Raw genomic sequence first — 18,538 nt, 5'->3', positions numbered from 1 at the left:
ACACCAATTAACTGGTGTATACGGTGCAGTAATTTGCTCGTTCTTTCTATTTCATGCAGGCGAACGTGAGGAGCAGCATTAGGGCGTCCATGGAGGGGAGGAGCAGGGACGAGGAAATCAAAAGTCAAGGTAACGGAAAGGAAATGGCCATGCAGCTGGTCCAACGCCTGTAAAGCACTGTGAACGCCTTTCCGGGCCTGTGGATCGCGACGAGTCCAAAAAGTACCTCCTCCCAGGCAGATTCAACTCGTCCCCACCCATGATCACATGCCTGTGGGTTCCACGCCTCCCCCACCTCCAAACCAAATCAACTGGGGTTGATGGTGGTTGTATTCATCATCCACAGCCCACTGCATTATTAGTCGTGCATGGGCCACATCCTGCCTTGGACTCTTCCGAGAGACAATTGAAGTAGCAGCGGCCACGATATTTCTCATCCACCGCGAGAGAGTGTGGTAATTTTTGTTTACAGGTGTTGGTGCTTCTTTTTTTTATAAGAAAAACATCAAAATAAATTAATCTTTATTAATATGTTTTCAGAACACTTTTAGAACAAAGTTTCAAGCACGATATACCAGCTGTTTTGTTAAAGCTTTCAGTCGACACAGTAAAGTCTAAACAGTGTAGAAAAACTATTACAGCTCAGGGCCGGCCGGTCACCGTTGAAATTGCTACCACCATCACAAGCTGTTTTCAAACTTGTATTTACCAAAAGCAATGGCGCCGCCCTTTTTGAACTGTTCAATTATGACATCAAAACATCAATATTTTGAAGTTGCCGTGTTGAATATTTGCGTGAATTCTTCCTATGGAGGATGCCAGCTTCATGGGTGCAAATCTAAGCAGTTGATTGGAGAAGTTAGACGCAAAAGGGACATTCTAAACACCTTTCATGATTAATTACGATCGAACTTAGTTCTCTGGGGACTTATTCTCTCTTGACCAAGCAAGAAGAAAACAAAATTAATGTTGATATAAGTTGAAAGGAAGAAACCTCCATTGACAAATAATGAAGGTTAACTACTGAGCGGTGTTCTATCAAGGCACGAGATTTTGACCTTGTGCGTTTGCTGGAACAATGAACGAGTATGGAGGCTAATAAATCCAGATTTAACGGAACCAAGCTTTTCAATAAAACTATCAATTTTTTTTGGGCTCGGTCAAAAGAAAGATCTATTTATTTTATATTTAATTAAATTTCTATTGGGTCTTATAGAAATAGTTTTGTTTTATGAACACAACTACATTTTATATTCTATTTTTTTAGATATTTAAAAGTTTTTTAAGGACCAGTTGAATTTTTTTTTAATATTAGTGTTGTATAAAAGATAGTGTATAAAAACTATTTAAGAGCTCACCGTATTTTTATTATCAAAAATATTTTTTTTCTTCTTAATATATATATTAAAAATATTCCCATCAATGTGTGTGTATAATAAAACTACAAGCGTATAACCTCCTCTTCATTAAAAGATGTTTTGTGTATTATTGAACAATAAATAAATATATAATTTTTGTAAATATATAAACTCAACTATTAGATGGGGTTGCTAGCACCAAGGTCGAGGGTCATTTTCTCTAGCTGCGTGGCTCCAGCAGTATAGCTAGCTGGAGGCCATCAAATCCACGGTTGCATTGGCTAAAAATGGCTAGAGTGGTTTGCAAAGTCTAGCCGAATGGTCAATGGAAGTTCAATAGTTTTGACATTTACGGCACTTAAGGGTTAAGAAAGAAGAAGTAAATTGCAAGATATATGAACTTGCAACTTTGATAATCAAATTTTAGCTAACCAGGTGCCCATGCCAGTGCCGGGTACATTTTCTTCACATTAATAAAAAAATATATATATATTTAATATATCTAAAATTGTATTCCTCTCTTTTTTCATATGAGGATAGAGTTTATGAGCAATTATCACTGTAAGTTTCATAATTTTAAAACAGAAGAGAACATAGCGCAGGTGTATCTAATAATTTGTCCATAATAAATTCAATCCCAAACAGACTATAAACATGGTGTGATTTATTTTTTAGTATTTATCTATGTTTTAATTCTTTATTGTAATTGAATTTAATTAATAAATAAATTGAATTTTAATATTTTTTAAAAATAAAATTTAATTCATTTTATTTTCTATATCATTTTCACCGTCTTCATCTTATTTCTTTAAAGGCATTCAAAAAAAAGTTAATTTTAACATTAAATTTATTTATTTTGACAGTGTAAATTATAATGATTTCATCTTTGATTTATTTTTATACTGTTTTTATAAATTAGTTTTTATTTAGAATTCAAATCTTTATACTCAAAATAACAACACACGGAGCTAGAAAGTAAATAATTAAGGTGATTAATGAAAGTTTAAGCGTCACTGGCTAATTAATCCAGTGGGTAAACGTGGTTAATTTCTTCATAAATAGAAGCTGTGCATGCCAGGAATCCCAATAATTATAATCTGATATGTGAACGTGAGGTTTCCTCATATATATTCAAGATTGTACACCAAGCTCCTTCTCTCCAAGCAGAAAAAGAAGATGCATGAACCACGAATCACAAGCGCAGTGCCCTCCACACGGAGAGCTGTTACTAGCTAAGATAAATCCCCGTCGAGTAATCATTGACACATATGGAGAACTAGTTTAAGGTCCTTGATCTTGTTGAAACTACTCAAACATAATTTATTGCCTTGATTGCAACGAAGATGATGCATGCAAGAAAAAGCTTTGAGAGAGAGAGAGACGGTATAGGAATATATACATAGAACTGGGTGCAATTAATGTGTAGGACCATGGATAAGTTAATATACCTTCCTCTATCTATCAGCAGAGTATAAAGTGTAAACCCACTGAAAAATGAAGGTAGTACACAGAATATAACATCCTGGCTCAGCAGCCTACTGTTTTGTTCATTAAAAAATAAGCAGAAAGCTCAATGAGAGTCAAATAAATTGCATGGAAACAAAAGAATTGACATTGGGTGATGTTACATGGAGAGATTCCTTTGTAGTCCGGTTCGTGTGAAAGAGGACTGCAAAAAGTCTATATTTTAACATGCATTAACTTTCTTCACTCGGGACGATGATAGCTCGATGGTGGACCATTGAAATCTGGAACAAGAATCGTGCCCAGGAAGACGATGTGTAGGTGTGGGAAAAGGAAATCTTCAAGGAAAAATAATACCGTGCTTCATACGTGGAGAATTCGTCCATATATGTTTTTTAAATCGAAATTCACATGATATTCGCTATGGAAAAGGAAATCAGATTTGATCGGTTTAATTACTTTAACGATCTAGAAAAAATCAGATCAGATCAGTCTGATATGATTTTAATAGTATTGATACAAGGATCTTTCAACTAAGAAATCCCAGAGGCTATAAACTGCGAGTGGTTCTCCTGGAGTGTTAATTCTAACTTCATCTTCATGACGTGTTTGTAGGATTAGAGAGAAAAACCACCTAAGAAATTAATAATTACCGGAGAGACAGAGAATCGAAAAATTATGCAGGCATCTTTCCAGTTTCTTGAGATGTAGTAGGAGGCAGAGAGAACGAGCAATAAATTTTATACCCAAGGGTCAAATCTGACCGCTTCTGTGGAGTTGGTGCAGACTTGTAGCCTGGCAGAAAGGGCCCAAAGTGGTGGCAGAAAGGCAGAAGCTTATTGGGCCTGGAAGCACCCACCATACAGGACCCATCTTCAAAAGATCTGCGTTCGTATAAGAACAAAGCTGGGAAAAAAAGAAAAAAAAAACAGTGAAGGAACTTTCCTTTAGACATCGGAGGTCACAGGCATGAACCATGGCCAATAACCCAGTTCAACTTCTTAAACTTTCTTCTTGAATACTTTCGTATTTGAGGGGGAATTGTCTCCCGGAACCAAAATTCTCTTTTTTTTTACTGTTCTGAACCTGTCGTGATCAAGATCTAGTACCATGGATTTGAGAAGACATGCATACGACTATTTGCCAAAAACTGAAATCATGATTCACGGCCACCGTATCCTGCTTGGAAGATCGCATTCAAAGTAGAGGTGACAGTACATGTGAGCGGTGGGCTCTGATCGTACTCCTCTCAGCCCTGAAATCATAACTTTAAAATATTTTTTGTATTAATATATTAAAATAATTTAAAAATATATAAGTTTTTCTATTTTCTTGGGTTTTTTTTTTTACTTTTTGTTTTACCTTTTATTTTTTTGTTTTAATTCTATGAGGTTTTTATTAATTTTATTATTTAATATTAGATTAATCTTTTTATTTGGATTTATTCAGTAAATAAAATTAATATCAAGACAATTCTTACATAATTTAATTTAAAATTCAAATTAAACAAATAATTAGGTAAAAAAATTTAATGTTTGAATAGTTACCATAAATTTATAACAATCTAGATATTGTTTTTTTATATTTAATTATTTTTATACAAGCAGCAAGAGCATGGTCAATACACTATACCATACACTATTATATAATATATGTTTCTTGGTGTTTTTTTTATCTAAAAGTTGAGGATTTCCATTTCAGTGACTTGTTGGGCTCCCATAATGGATACATCTGACAATCTGGATCATGCCTGTCCGCGTAGACGCTGATTTCCTGTGCATGGATCTGACGGCCCAGTCAAGCCCCCATGGCCTCATTGGAAGAGAGAGAGAGAGAGAGAGAGAGGAGTTCAGGTGATCTTCTGTAAAGGTAAAGGCATCGTCCGCCATTAACAAACTCATGTAAATAATTTAATATTGTAAAGCAACAAATGCTTGTGTGATTGGCGTTGTTATCAAGAACTTCTATGATGATGGTTTGCACGAACTGTTGTTTAAGTTCCCATTGAATATTCGTGCAGGTTTCCATTGGTGCTCTGACAGCTTGGAAGATAAAATAAAAACAATGGTGGTTAACCTATCTATCTCGAACTGGACTCATTGCTGGTCCAGGTTCCAGGGATATGATAACTCGTGCTCTCCACTCCGTCCTGTCTCATCAACTGGTTATCAAAAACAATTGCAAGTGAGGATGATTTTAATCTTTTCCTTGACCTTCCTTTGACTCAGCCTCCTCAGTGCCTTGCTGGTTTGATGATATCCGAGGGATTGGTCTCGAGACACCGTTTATTGCATGCATTCTGGGAATCAAACGAAACGAAATTTACGTTCGACCATTTTTTATATTTAAAATCATGTTCTAACAGATTAAAATCAACTCAGAGAGATGGACTTATATTAAGATGTTTTTCATGTAAATTGAATAGTCAAAAAGGGTATAATGAAAGAAACCATCGTATAATAAAATCACTGTTAATTGAGAAGGGCCATTTTGACATCTAATTGTTAGAAGCCAGTGTTTTTTTGTTGTTTTTTTTTTTTAAGATCACACCACCGGATACTTTGAAAAAAAAAAAAGAAAACAAAGTCTATTTTTTTTATTCCTATTAATTCTGACCAAGATCCACTCCACAATTATCTTTAGTGTAGTCATGCATGATGATAATAGTGATTTGCTTTTAAAGCTATTAATTGCATATCATAAGCCAATTAATGATGATGATGATGATGATACAATTCTTTAGTTTTTTTTTTATCATGTATATTTCAATGGAAAAAAGTCATTTGAAAAGCCAATTCTATTAGAGTAGAATAAATAAGTGTTTTATTTTTTTTAATGATTTTGATGTTATTTTTTTTCCACGTGGCTAAATTTAATTGGCTTATTCTTTTGCGTGGCCCTACTTGATTAGTTTTAGCTCTTTTGAGAGATATGTAGGAATAACATTTGTGGGAAAGAAATATATTTTAGCATTTTGTCTGGCTCTCCCCTTGGAGTATAAAAAATAAGCAAAGAAAAGCCAAAATATTAATTTTTTATTTTTGGCTATCCATTTAGCTTTTCCATTGGAGATGCTCTAAATTCTGGAAACTTCGAATGCGCTATAGCCAAGAAGATTTACTAGACCTCGTTAATTTTTCATCAAATATTTTTTTTTGTATGTGCCGATTACTAATGGAGAATAACCAGAATACTTTAATGAAATTATTTTATAGAAGAAAAAAGGTGATTGAAAGCTATACATGAAAAGACGAAATCCTTGCATTAAAACCACATTTTTAATTTAGTAAAGTTTTCTAACAGCAAGAGAGCACTTAATAAAAAATAGGTGTTCAAAATAAAAATTGCTCACAACCAAGGTATAAGGTAATATTGATTGTGAAAGGTTTATGTAAGAAAAAGAGTATTGATTTTAAAAAAATTTATTCACTAATGGTAAAGATGTTTTCAATATGAGTTGTGCTTGGTTTAACTGTTAAATTGAATCTTGAAGTTGAACAACTTGATGCAAAATCTATCTTCTTCTGTAGTGACCAGGATAAGGAAATTTATATAGAGTATCCCGAAGGATTCGAAGCAAAAGGCAAAAAATAATTAGTTTGTAAGTTGAAAAAAAAAAAGTTTGTATGGGTTGAAGTAGGCTCCAATGAAGTGGTACAATATTTTTTATTCTTTCATGGTAGAGCATGGTTATAACAGGACCAATTCTGATCATTATGTGTTTATGAAAAGATTTTTAGATGAAAACTTTAATATTCTCTTGTTATATATTGATGATATGTTAATGATTAGCCATGATGCAAAAAAGATTTATAGTTTAAAGGGAGAGTTATGCAATTCTTTTGCAATAAAAGACTCATGACCAACAAAATATATTCTTGGCATGAAGATTAATCATGATAAGAATAACGAGAAACTGTGGTTATCTCTGAAAACACATGTTCAAAAGGTATTTGTGAGATTCAACACAAGCAAGTCTAGACTTGTTTATTCTCCACTTGAAAGCCATTTTAAGTCAAGCTTTAAGCACTGTCCTTCAAATGACAATTAAATAAATAAGATGAAAAAGGTTTCTCATGCACCCGCAAATGGTAGTTTAATGTATGTCATAGTTTGCACAAGGTCAAATATAGCTTATGCAATTGGTGTGGTTAGTCAAATCCTATCTGATCCTAGTAGAGAGCAGTGGTCATAAGTGAAATGGGTACTTTAACATCTCAAAGGTACTTCTAGTTTTAATTTATGTTTTGGTAATGGTAAACTTGCATTAGATGGATACACGTATATAAATATGGATAATGATATTGAGTTTAGAAAGTTCATATCAAGATACTTGATGACCTACACAGGGGGGAGTGGTATTATGGCAATCAAGGCTATACAATTATGTTGCATTATCTATTATAGAGGCCGAGTACCAAATTGCTCTCACTAAAAGGGGTAATTTTTTTTTATTATTAAAAACTTTTTAAATTAACATGGTCTGAATCAAGAGAATTTTGTGTTGCATTATGATAGATAAGCATGCTATTATTCACTCTCGATCAAAGCACGTTGAGATTGGATACCAATGAATTTAATATGTTATGAAGATGAAGTTTTTTGTTGCTGAGAATATTTATATCGATGACAATATTGAATATAATAATTGAACCTCTACCGAAAAAGAATTTTGAGTTTTTTAAAAGGAAAGTAAGCTTGATGGAGTCTTTTAAATTGAAGCTTACAAGTTAATTGTTAGTATGACGATTTCCTTACGTGGCTTATGAGTAAGATTTTTCCATCATGCTAAACAATTAAAACAAACAAGAGAGGAAGGCTTTTCAATGCATGATGTCAGCTTCCTCTAATATAAATAGCAAGTGACATTGTCATGACATAGTGGTCTGGCAGGAGAAAAAGACAAAGCATAAGAGAAAAGAAAAAAAAGAGACAACTAAACAATTTGTCCTTATTCTTTAATTTCTAGATTATTCACTGTTGGATCATTTTAAAAGCATGTTACATATACATTGCTCTATGTTATGGATGATTATATTAAATAATGGAGGTATATAAGTTGGTTGTTTTGTCATAAAATAGAGCCATTAGAGATTCTATCTAACTTTTCTCTTTTTAATCTCATTGTAATATAAGAATAGATTATTTTTGATGATATACATGTTATGTACCTTAATTATATCTACGGAATAATACTTGCGAACTCATTATTTATTGATAATAAAGGTTCTTAAATGGATTACGATCCTATGATTTTTCTTGCATTGAATTTTTTTACGTAAAAATCTTGATGTTGAATTATGTGATTCATTACATTATTTTTATTTATCGATTGATCTTATTTTTAATTGCATAAAGAGGGAAAGAAACTTGTACTTGTGAATTGTGTAATTGGTTATATTCGTGTCCAGTTTTCCAACCGTTGAAAGTGAAGTTCTTAAACTAAAAAATATTGGTTTTTGCCAATTTAATTAGACAGTGAAAGGTTTGATCTTGTGCAGGTCTTGGTAAATAAGCACTCATCAAGATCCCCATTGTATTTCAAACCCCAGCTCCATAAGCCTGTCACTTTTAACCCATTAGAAGTCCGGTTGACTCTCTCTCCCTTGCCAATTCACCTTTGACCCTAAAAATGAAATGTCGTCGTATGTATATTGATCTCATTTTCCTATTTTATGCAGACTCATAGATTGAGAAACAATTGTTAATATTAGTTAAATATTAAAATAAAAGGTTATTATTTCTCATGAAAGCAAAAGATAAGTAAGTTTGCATATATCCAACCTCAACTTTTCCTTCTAGTTAATGTATTTTTATTTTTTATATTTTACCGAAAACAGATAATTTTATTTTTTACAAAGATATCATGTAGATAAAGTTTATTTATATAAAATATAAAAAATAAAAATAAATTAGAATAATCGCTTTGAAATATTATATACATACAAATAATCAAAGGGCGAGGGAATTAATTTAAATGTAAATATAAAAAATCAATGCAAAGTCAAAATTACATAAAAAATAACAGTTAAATTTTTTTTAAAAAAACAGACATGGCCGAGTTTGATTGATCATGACCATCCATTTTAAAAAGGATAGGTTTATGGCAGGTGATGCATAGTCTAACCATCTAATTTTTGTCAATGGGAGAGATAATTTAAAAAATAAGTTGATGTTGTTTTATTTAAAAAATTATTTTCAATTATTTTTATCTAAAAACATATAATAAAAACTTTCATAACGTCAGTAAACTAATATATAAACTCAAAACACTTCTAAACTTGAAAAAAAAAGAAGAAGAAGAAAACAATCAAATCAGAGAAAAAGAAATGCCATCACTCTCGATCTATATTTTTTTCCGACCAAATGAAGTGCGGGAAATATTCCCTTATAATGACAATTAAGCGGAGGCGCCATCATACGAACGGTTAACGTGGCTTGCATGCATTACACAGCACAATGATTATGTCTCCATTACTACCATTTTACGGGACACCGTAGAAGAAGAAGAGGAAGAAGAACCAGGCTTCCTGTTTTACTATCTCTCTTATTATTACGTCGGAGATTGTTTCACAAAATCCAATGGTTCCTCCTCCTCCTCCTCCTCAGGAAAGATGGAGCGGCATTCCACAGCTTTGTAATAGTCGCCTCCCGGAATAATAAGCAAGCAGCCCATGGGATTTGACCTTTTTCATTTCAAATAACATGTGTCACATTGTTTTTTAAAATATTTTTATATAAAAAAATAATATATTTTTATTTTTTAAAATTAAAAACATTGAACAACACAAAAATAAACAAAAACCTCGATCCAAAAAGAAAGAGAAGGGTTAGGTGGTGTCTGGTCAGCATTGAATAACAACTGCATTGCCGGAATAAAATTAATTAAATACTGCGTTTTAATTAGGTAACATCTGCTGAACTTTTCAAATTATTCGAGTTTGAACCTTCAAAGATTTGGCCGTCTTTTCCTTTTAAATCAACGAAAGATTCATGGAGCCAAATTGAATCCCTCAAAATATTATCAAATGGAATGTTTGTTCGGTCAAACAATTGAAAGCATTTACATTCAATTGTTAGAAAATACAACCATACCCACACTAATTTTATAAATAATCCAGTTATGATTAAAAAAAAAAGGAAATATTTCTCCAATAATAATAAAAAATCTTTGAAAGCAATCTTAAAAAATATAACTAACTCATCAGATTTTAGATTTGTTTTTTAAAAATTACCGGTTCGAGCTAGTTTCATAAATTTTAAGCTACTAATAGTTTATATGATTATTAATTTTTAAATTTGTAAAATTAATTAAGACACGCACAAGTTAACTCAATCCTCCACATTAATAATAATAAAAAATTTTCAAAAGCATAAATTGTTTGTCATCTCTAAAAGATAGAATGGAAGTTCATGAATTGGAGACTTAAGATCTATGCCACCTATAATTTTTTTAAATGCTTTTTAATTGTATTTTTGATCTGAAAAAAATTAAATTAATAATTTTTTAATATTTTTTAATGATTTTAATGAATTGATGTAAAATATAAAAAATATAAAAATTATTTAAAAAAATACCGTAAACTATAATTACACCCTTTTATGATACGAAGTTAAACCGGCAAATATCGAAAGCCTTCAAGAACCCTAATTAATTAGAGCTTTTTGTCTAGGAGCCTCTCCTACTGATAATCCAACCCGCCAAAAAGAACCATCAAAGACCAGTCAAACCTCCCCGAATATCCCGCTCCACATCTATGTATCCTAAAATCCCTACCCTGCAATTACCCAATAAAATCCAGGGCAATTTAGTAACACCAGCACACCAACCTCTTACTTTTACAAAGAGCCTCAAGCAAGACCGTCCGATTTTTCTTAATGATGACCGATCAAGGGTTAAAAATCCACGTTTGACTGTCGTACAGGAAATGATTGGTCCTTTAGGGCGATGGGATTTGACCAATGAAGTATCAAAAAACAGACACATGGTGGCTTCACAAAAATTATCCCTGGAGAGAGAAAGTTAAGGCTTCCACAGAGAAAATCTTGAAAGAAACAGAGATTTTGTTGTTGTTGTTGTTCTGTGTTTCTCTCTTTGGGGTGTCCCTTCCTTTTCTCTCACAAATTTCTCCCTCTCTCCCTTGTTGGAGGAGAGAAGGTTGAGTTTGTGTCCTCTTCTTCTGCTTCTTCTTCTTGATTTTCTTTTTTGGATCTTTTTAAAGCGGAAATTTAGGGTTTGGCTTGTTTGTTGGTGAAGAGAGAAAGGAAACCATGAATGTGATGCGTAGATTAAAGAGCATTGCTTCCGGCCGAACTTCTATATCATCTGATCCTGTAAGTTTGTTTTTCTTTTTTTTTTTTAAAAAAAAAATTCATGCTTTACTTGCTTGAGGAGAAAGTGAGCTAATAAAATGGAAAGAGGAGCTTTAATTTTTTTTGCTTGTGCCGTTTTGGATTTTTAGTTAATTGTGTCAAGAAAGTCTCTTCTTCGCTTCATGTCTTATTGTGGATGATAGGTTTTTTTGGCTGTGGAGCTTAATTTGATTATGGGATTATGTGTTTCTCTTGTTCTTTGATTTCTTTTGCTTCATGTTTTTGGACTTGAGATAGGCATTTTGTGGAACTTGACCCGTTTTTATTGAGTTTTTGATCTAATATAGATCCTGGGTCCAGATTTTTTTTTTTTGAAATTTCAAAATTTCATGGCCCTTTTCCCCCTTGATGGGAGGCATTGATTCTAATTTGCAGCTGTTTTGTTTTCATTATAAAATGAGATGTTATTTAGGAGTTGGAATTAGGCTTTCTTGCTTTCATTGTGGTTTTGGCTTGTGGGGCCATATAGCTTTTCCTATTTTTGTTGCTTGTTCATTTAATCCTTTAAGGAGGTTTGATTGGTTGGCTGATCGATGTCGGTTAACATAATGTTGTAGCTCAGATGTAACGTCGGATTCTATTATTAATTTAGGATGATTCTATTATTGTGAGTACTATTTTGAATGTGTAACAATTTTTCTCGTAATTTCTAACAAATGTTATAGGATCTAATTAATGTTATTTATTTATATGGATATCAATGGTGAAAGTGTAGTTTAGTGGTTGGTTTTCCTGTAGTGCATTGCTGTTGCGGTTGGTGGTATGTCATGTTGCCCTCATTGGTTCTTTCCTGAAATTTGTTAATACGTATCTTTACCTGCCTTTTCCTTTTTTAAATAAAGGTGAAGACGAGATGGAGCACAAGAAGAAAGTTATTCACATAAGTTCCCGTGTCCTTTTAGGATGTTAACAATGAAATCTTATGATAGATTTGCACTTAAGGATTCACTGCCTAAATAGAATCCTGGTTGATATTAAGAATCATTGTATTTCTATATGCTCACCCAAACAAGCATTAATTAGAGCATCAAGTTAAATCCTTGAATTATGAGTTTTTGGATATGTCATTTCTGTCTGCGGTTGTCTAATTATTTCGGTTCTACCTAGAGAGGAAGTTTGAGTAATAATATTGTATATATGTTTTATAATCAAGTTGCCATACTGGCCTGCCTGCAGTTGTCTAATTATTTTGGTTCTGCCTAGAGGGAAGTTTGAGTAGTCATATTTGATATATGTATAAATAATCAAGTTGCCATATTGGCCCGCAGCTTATGAACTTATTAACAGCCTAGGTATTTATTTTATTTATATAATTTCTTGGATCGTGTTTTGATTTTTGAAGCCAATGTGTTTTGTACCAAATTCATTTATTGTAACAAAAATTTGATCGCCTTAAAGGAATATGAGATGGCTATGCAATAAAACTAGTATAATAATGTGAGATAGAATGGGATAAATGGTGCAATTATACTAGTAAATGGAGAAGAAATGTAACTATGCAAGTTATCTAATTTCTTGTGGAAAATGTGTTGGTTCTTCATGTAGGGCGGAGATGCTGTAACAAAGAGGGCTAAGGTTGATCAAGAAATGGAACAAAAGATTGATGGGGAATCATATTTAGTTGAAAGGAGTGTCACTGACCAGGAGCAGCATATGGCTTCTACATCACAGGAAAATGCTGCTAGTGCATCCAATGTTACTTCAGTGACAAGAACAGAAAAATCAAGCTATGATCAACTTCCAAAAGAGATGCATGAAATGAAGATCAGAGATGACAAAAACACTAATCATGATGAAAAGGTAAATTTTCAACTGTACCTAACTCCCATTCCACCTTAAAGACCAAACACAATCGGAGAGATCTCAGTACTAATGTATTTATTGGATGGGCTGGATGTTCTATTAATCATGGAAGGCTGTGTCATAGTTTCCTTGGATGTTCTATTAATCATGGAATTTCTGATTATGTAGGATATGGAAGCTGCCATTGTGAGTGGCAATGGGACAGAAACTGGTCAGATTATTGCAACCACAGTTGGTGGTCGGAATGGACAACCAAAGCAGGTTATCTGATTATCCTGGTTGAATGCTTTTGCATTTTATGGGTTGTTTAATCTCATTTTTCTTCATGTAGGCCCTGTTTGGTATCGCGGTCCAACAGCGCATTTGATTTTGCATTTTATGGGTTGTTTAAACTCATTTTTCTTCATGCAGGCCCTATTTGGTATCACTGTCCAAACACCCTTTTGATTTTTTTTTTAGCTTTAAATTATTATTTTTTAGGTGTTTTTGGATCGTTTTGATTTGCAGATATCAAAAATAAATTTTAAAAAATAGAAAAGCATTATTTTGATGCATTTTCAAGCGAAAAACACTTTGAAAAACAACTTTTACCACACTCCCAAACGGGCTTGTAGTTTTGAGAGAGTATTATGAATTTGTTTATTATGGAACTTCACTTTCCGTGCTGTTATTATAAGAGTAGATTTTTTCCTGCCCAGGAGAATTATGCACTATAGATTTCCACTTGCATGTGGAGATGCATTGCTTAGCCACCATATCTTTCCACCCAACTCTCAAGTCTGTCAAAGCCACACCATGGAAACCTTCAAGATTGAATGTTATTGATCCTCGGCTTTTCTTTTTTGTCATAACTATTTTAGATTCTTAAGGCTACATGTTCTTTTTATACATCATATGAGTTAGTTATAGACCATGCTGCTAAATTTATTTTACTTCTTTTCCCAGATAATCTCATATATGGCAGAGCGTGTGGTTGGCACAGGTTCATTTGGTGTTGTCTATCAGGTATGTGGAATTAGCCAGCATGTTGCTTGCGATCGCACTAGCTTTTAGCATGTATACAGTTAGCAGTATTATGTTCTGTTATTTTACATTTTATCTTGCTCTGCAGGCTAAATGCCTTGAAACTGGTGAAGCAGTCGCGATAAAGAAGGTATTGCAGGATAAGAGATACAAGAACAGAGAACTTCAAATCATGCGACTCCTTGACCATCCGAACGTCGTTCAGCTGAAACACTGTTTCTATTCAACTACTGAAAAAGATGAACTATATCTTAACCTTGTTCTTGAGTATATATCCGAGACCGTGCATCGAGTTTCAAGGCATTTTAACAGGATGAGCCATCAACACACACCCATTTTATATGTTCAACTGTATACTTACCAGGTAAACTTTGTAAATATCCCTATATTTGTGTATATTTTTGATGCACAGCTTGATCTCATGGTGTGCTCTGGATTTTTGTCTAGCAAACTATGGTAAAACTATTTCCATGAGTTTAAATTATTCCACTTAATGGCCTTGTAGATTTGTCGTGCACTAAATTACTTGCACCATGTTGTTGGGGTGTGCCATCGTGACATCAAGCCACAGAATTTACTGGTCAGTTTTCTTTCTGCCATATCCCCCATTGTTTTGGCATTGACATGAAAAAATGGTTGAAGTCTTTTGATCCACAGCTTTGCTTATGTGAATTTCACCCATCTAGTTTAGTTTCCTTACGTCAATTTTGCATTGAAGATTACTGAACCTGATGAATTCCTTGTATTACTAGCAATGCAATTTGACAAACTGGAGAGCTTGCTGCCATAGTCCAGGACATGTTTTTTTTTGGCATTTCTGCTATTTGTCTTGAAATATTTTCTATTTAGAGAGCAAAGCCTTGAAAGCAACTGCTCATCACCTCAACTTCATGCTCTCTGACAGTGATTTGTGCAATATATATCATGGAAGTTTTTGCAAGATTTATAGCAGCAATATGTTGCTTTCTTGATGGATGTTTTGTTGTTTATATATGTGGTTAAGGGATAACTTCATGAGGTCATGTTGTATTCTGCAGGTCAATCCCCATACTCATCAGCTAAAAATATGTGATTTTGGTAGTGCAAAGATGCTGGTATGTTATTTTTCTATCTGTAGTGGATGTTAAAACCATGCTAGTGATGTGCTGAAACCTCTGACATTATCCTTTTGATCTTCAGGTTCCAGGCGAAACCAACATATCTTATATTTGTTCTCGGTATTATAGGGCACCAGAACTTATATTTGGGGCTACAGAGTACACAACTGCAATTGATATCTGGTCCGTTGGTTGTGTCTTGGCCGAACTTCTTCTTGGACATGTGGGTCAATATGGCTTTTTCGATCCTCTCTATACTACTATCAGCCTCCTATTATAGATTTGACTAAAAATTATAGCGTATTCTGAAGAATGATTTTGAATAGCTTTCTGTTAATGTTAGAAATTTCCACACCTCTCCTAAGCATTCTGGTGTGCATGTGTTTAGGACACTGTTCCAGAGCACTCACTAATACATACATACATATATATATATATATATATATATATATATATATATATATATAATCTTCTTTCATGGAACTTGCTGAATGGTTTTTGATTTCATTTCCGTAATTTCACTTTTCTTACGGGGTATGGAAATGCAGAGAGTTTACCAATCATCTATTGTTTGTCTGCCATTGTTTACTGTTTGCTTATTGATTACCTGAGTCAATGCAGTAGCTGTTTGATTATTTGTGTTTTGATTCTATGAAATTTTCCTTTAAATTAGTGCATAGATGATGATTTCTGATGTTTATTCAATGTTGCATTTTGCAGCCACTTTTTCCCGGGGAAAGTGGTGTTGATCAGCTGGTGGAAATTATTAAGGTATGCTATCCTATCTTCTAGCCCTCTTTTTTATTTATTTATTACTTCTCCATATGTTTGGTCAATTTCTGAAGTATTTTCCCCCATTTGGTGATCATAAATTAGGTCCTGGGCACACCTACCCGAGAAGAAATTAAATGCATGAATCCCAATTACAGAGAGTTCAAGTTCCCTCAGATCAAGACTCACCCATGGTACAAGGTCTGTTAACAGTTTTATCAGGAGGATCTTTTCTTTGTGAAATTGTGTTTTATATCGGTGGTTAACATATTGATTCTCAAATTCCAGATATTTCACAAGCGAATGCCCCCTGAAGCAGTGGATCTCGTATCAAGGCTGCTCCAGTATTCACCAAATCTGCGGTGCACAGCTGTAAGCACTTGTACTGCTCTGGATAAATGATATCAGTTTCCAAAATCATCAAACGATTTCTTTTCTATTCAATGCTTGTTTAGTTTGAATAGCTTTTTTCCCTTCTTGAATTGCATATTACACCCTGCAGCATTTTTTATAAAGCTTTTAATTTGTTATTGGTGAGAAGTATAGTAACTTTCTTTTTTCTTTACTGGCTGTTAGTTGGAGGCATGTGCTCACCCCTTCTTTGATGATTTGAGAGACGCAAATGCATGCTTACCTAATGGGCGTGCGCTACCTCCTTTATTCAATTTTACTGCCCAAGGTAAGTTAATATAGTATTTTTGTTTCCCATATTTTTCTACAGATTCTCTTTGCATTTCTCATGCCAATTGCCCTTTCAGAGTTGGCTGGGGCATCTGCTGAACTGCGTCAACGTCTCATTCCAGAGCACGCAAGAAAAGAAAATTGATGATGGCGAGGTGGTCAGATTTGTAGCCAAATCAATGCTACTGAATTTTTGAATGCTTGGTCACCCATGCAAGCACGCTGCCTGCTTAAATAGTTCTCAGACCAAATCAATTTCTCAACATTCACCTCATTAGTATTACAAAGGGGGGTCTAGGCAGTAAAGGCTGGTGGGTAGGCTTTGCAAAGATTTTGGATGGAGCTTTAAGATTGAATTATCTGATGGAGCAGGATCGCTTGGCAACAGGGTTCCCAACATTTTATCTATTTAGGATGTGGTTTGTAGTATGCATCATTGCTTGGAAGTTGAGAGTTGTGATTACCCTTCTTGTTCCAGTGTATAGTTTTGCTGGTATTCATTGAGAAATTAACTGAATGGATGATTTAGATGAATTATGATTTCTCAGTGTATACTCTTCGTGCTTTACCTTCTGTTCTACAAAGAAATTAAAGTATATTAGAATTTCATGGTTTCTCTTACAACGTTTGTCTTTAATTTTGGTCTTCCTCGGGTTTATTTCTCAAGCAATGGTTTATGTTTGCCTTGGGCTGAAATGTAGGCCTGTCCTACTCTGTGATTGCTGTACGATCCATATCCCAGAAGCCTGGACAGATATTCTCTACCAAACCCTTCAACTCCATTAATGCAACATGCAGCACTTGTTAAGTTGTTATCAATCATCTTTTCATGGCTGAAAACAAACCTTACAACCATGATTACAGGGAAGACAGTGGCTTACGAAAAGAGACCTAAATTATTGTCCATTGATGCTTAAATTTCACCGCAGATCACGCCATGGCTAAGCTAGCATGTCGGCCTGAAGGTTTGGTGGATTAGTTCTCTGTTGATTGAATGCGAGCTGATATTTAATCTCAATTAGTGGTCACAGCTGAACAAGAGAGTCAAAGGTAAACATTTTTGGACTCTACCTAGCTCGCTCGATTGAAAATTGCCTGACATGTGATCTCAGGGGTTGTTGGTGTTGAAGGCTCTCGAGAAAACCTAAGCTGATTTCTTCGCTGCAGATAAAAGAAAGGGAAAGGCTACCTCTACCTAGCTAACCTAGTAAGTTTTCGTTTGTCGTCTTTAAGCTCAAATAAATTTTAAATAAATTATTCAATAGAAACTGTTACTGAGATTCCGTAAAGTACTTTTTTTCTTGAACTTTTTTTATTAGAAAAATTAATGAATAAAAAATACTTTCAGTTAAAAAAAAAAATTAGTTTGGTTTAAAAAAAGTATATTTTTTTAATTTTAGAAGGAAAACACTTTCTGTAAAAAATTTAGAAATACCATGTTATTTACTAATTATATCAAATTTAGTTCTTAAACTTTTGATTGCTATATATTTTATTTTGAATCTTTTTTTTTTCAATTTTATTCTATAAAATTTGATTTTTATATCAACTTTGATCTTTATTTTTATGATTATTATTTATTTTTTTATCATTTTTTTAATTAAAGTTTTTTATTTATTATATTTGGTACTCATTTTATTTGAAATAATTTATAAAATTATAATTTTTTTAATTTTATTATCTTTTAATTTTTTTTATCTGTTAAGTCTTTGATAATTCTAGAGTTATGAAAAAAAAAACACTTTAATAATAATTTTTAAATTTATTTAAAATACTTTTAATATACAAAAATAAACTACCTTCGTGAGTATCACGTCTCGCAAAAAAAGAAAAGATTTTTCCTAAATCATGGCAGCCGGAGGAACTTGTCGTGAAGTGAAGTGAAGTGAGCGAGCAGGCATGACTTTAGTACAGATTCAATGAACATTTGCCGTATTGGCACATCATTTTCACTTGTTCTCCCACCAC

General features: G+C 33.4%; 1 protein-coding gene across 2 annotated transcripts; it reads left to right on the top strand.

Moving 5' to 3' along the window:
* Positions 1 to 10,813: 10,813 nt before the first annotated feature.
* On the top strand, positions 10,814 to 17,194 carry LOC118041251 (shaggy-related protein kinase theta). Of its 2 annotated transcripts, none has more exons than XM_035048510.2 (13): positions 10,814 to 11,156; positions 12,741 to 12,995; positions 13,167 to 13,259; positions 13,944 to 14,003; positions 14,110 to 14,385; positions 14,527 to 14,601; positions 15,059 to 15,115; positions 15,201 to 15,341; positions 15,839 to 15,889; positions 15,995 to 16,090; positions 16,178 to 16,261; positions 16,466 to 16,568; positions 16,648 to 17,194. In XM_035048510.2, the coding sequence occupies exons 1-13, from the start codon at positions 11,094 to 11,096 to the stop codon at positions 16,713 to 16,715; spliced, it is 1,422 nt and encodes a 473-aa protein (XP_034904401.1). In that variant the 5' UTR covers positions 10,814 to 11,093; the 3' UTR covers positions 16,716 to 17,194. The 2 variants fall into 2 exon arrangements, with proteins under 2 accessions (XP_034904401.1, XP_073260363.1); XM_073404262.1 differs by lacking the exon at positions 10,814 to 11,156 and adding an exon at positions 11,264 to 12,487.
* The last annotated feature ends 1,344 nt before the right edge of the window (positions 17,195 to 18,538 follow it).

This window comes from Populus alba, chromosome 14, assembly GCF_005239225.2.
Source record: "Populus alba chromosome 14, ASM523922v2, whole genome shotgun sequence".
NCBI classification, from domain to species: domain Eukaryota; kingdom Viridiplantae; phylum Streptophyta; class Magnoliopsida; order Malpighiales; family Salicaceae; genus Populus; species Populus alba.
The sequence above is the reverse complement of the archived record's forward strand: the minus strand, read 5'-3'. Positions and strand labels throughout refer to the sequence as shown.

What these genes read in the sequence shown, in the direction of transcription:
- LOC118041251 (XM_035048510.2), top strand. Translation starts at nt 11,094, where the DNA reads ATGAATGTGATGCGTAGATTAAAGAGCATTGCTTCCGGCCGAACTTCT. An exon ending in TTCAACTGTATACTTACCAG is followed by an intron (nt 14,386 to 14,526) that starts GTAAACTTTGTA and finishes ATGGCCTTGTAG; the next exon opens with ATTTGTCGTGCACTAAATTA. An exon ending in TCAAGCCACAGAATTTACTG is followed by an intron (nt 14,602 to 15,058) that starts GTCAGTTTTCTT and finishes TGTATTCTGCAG; the next exon opens with GTCAATCCCCATACTCATCA.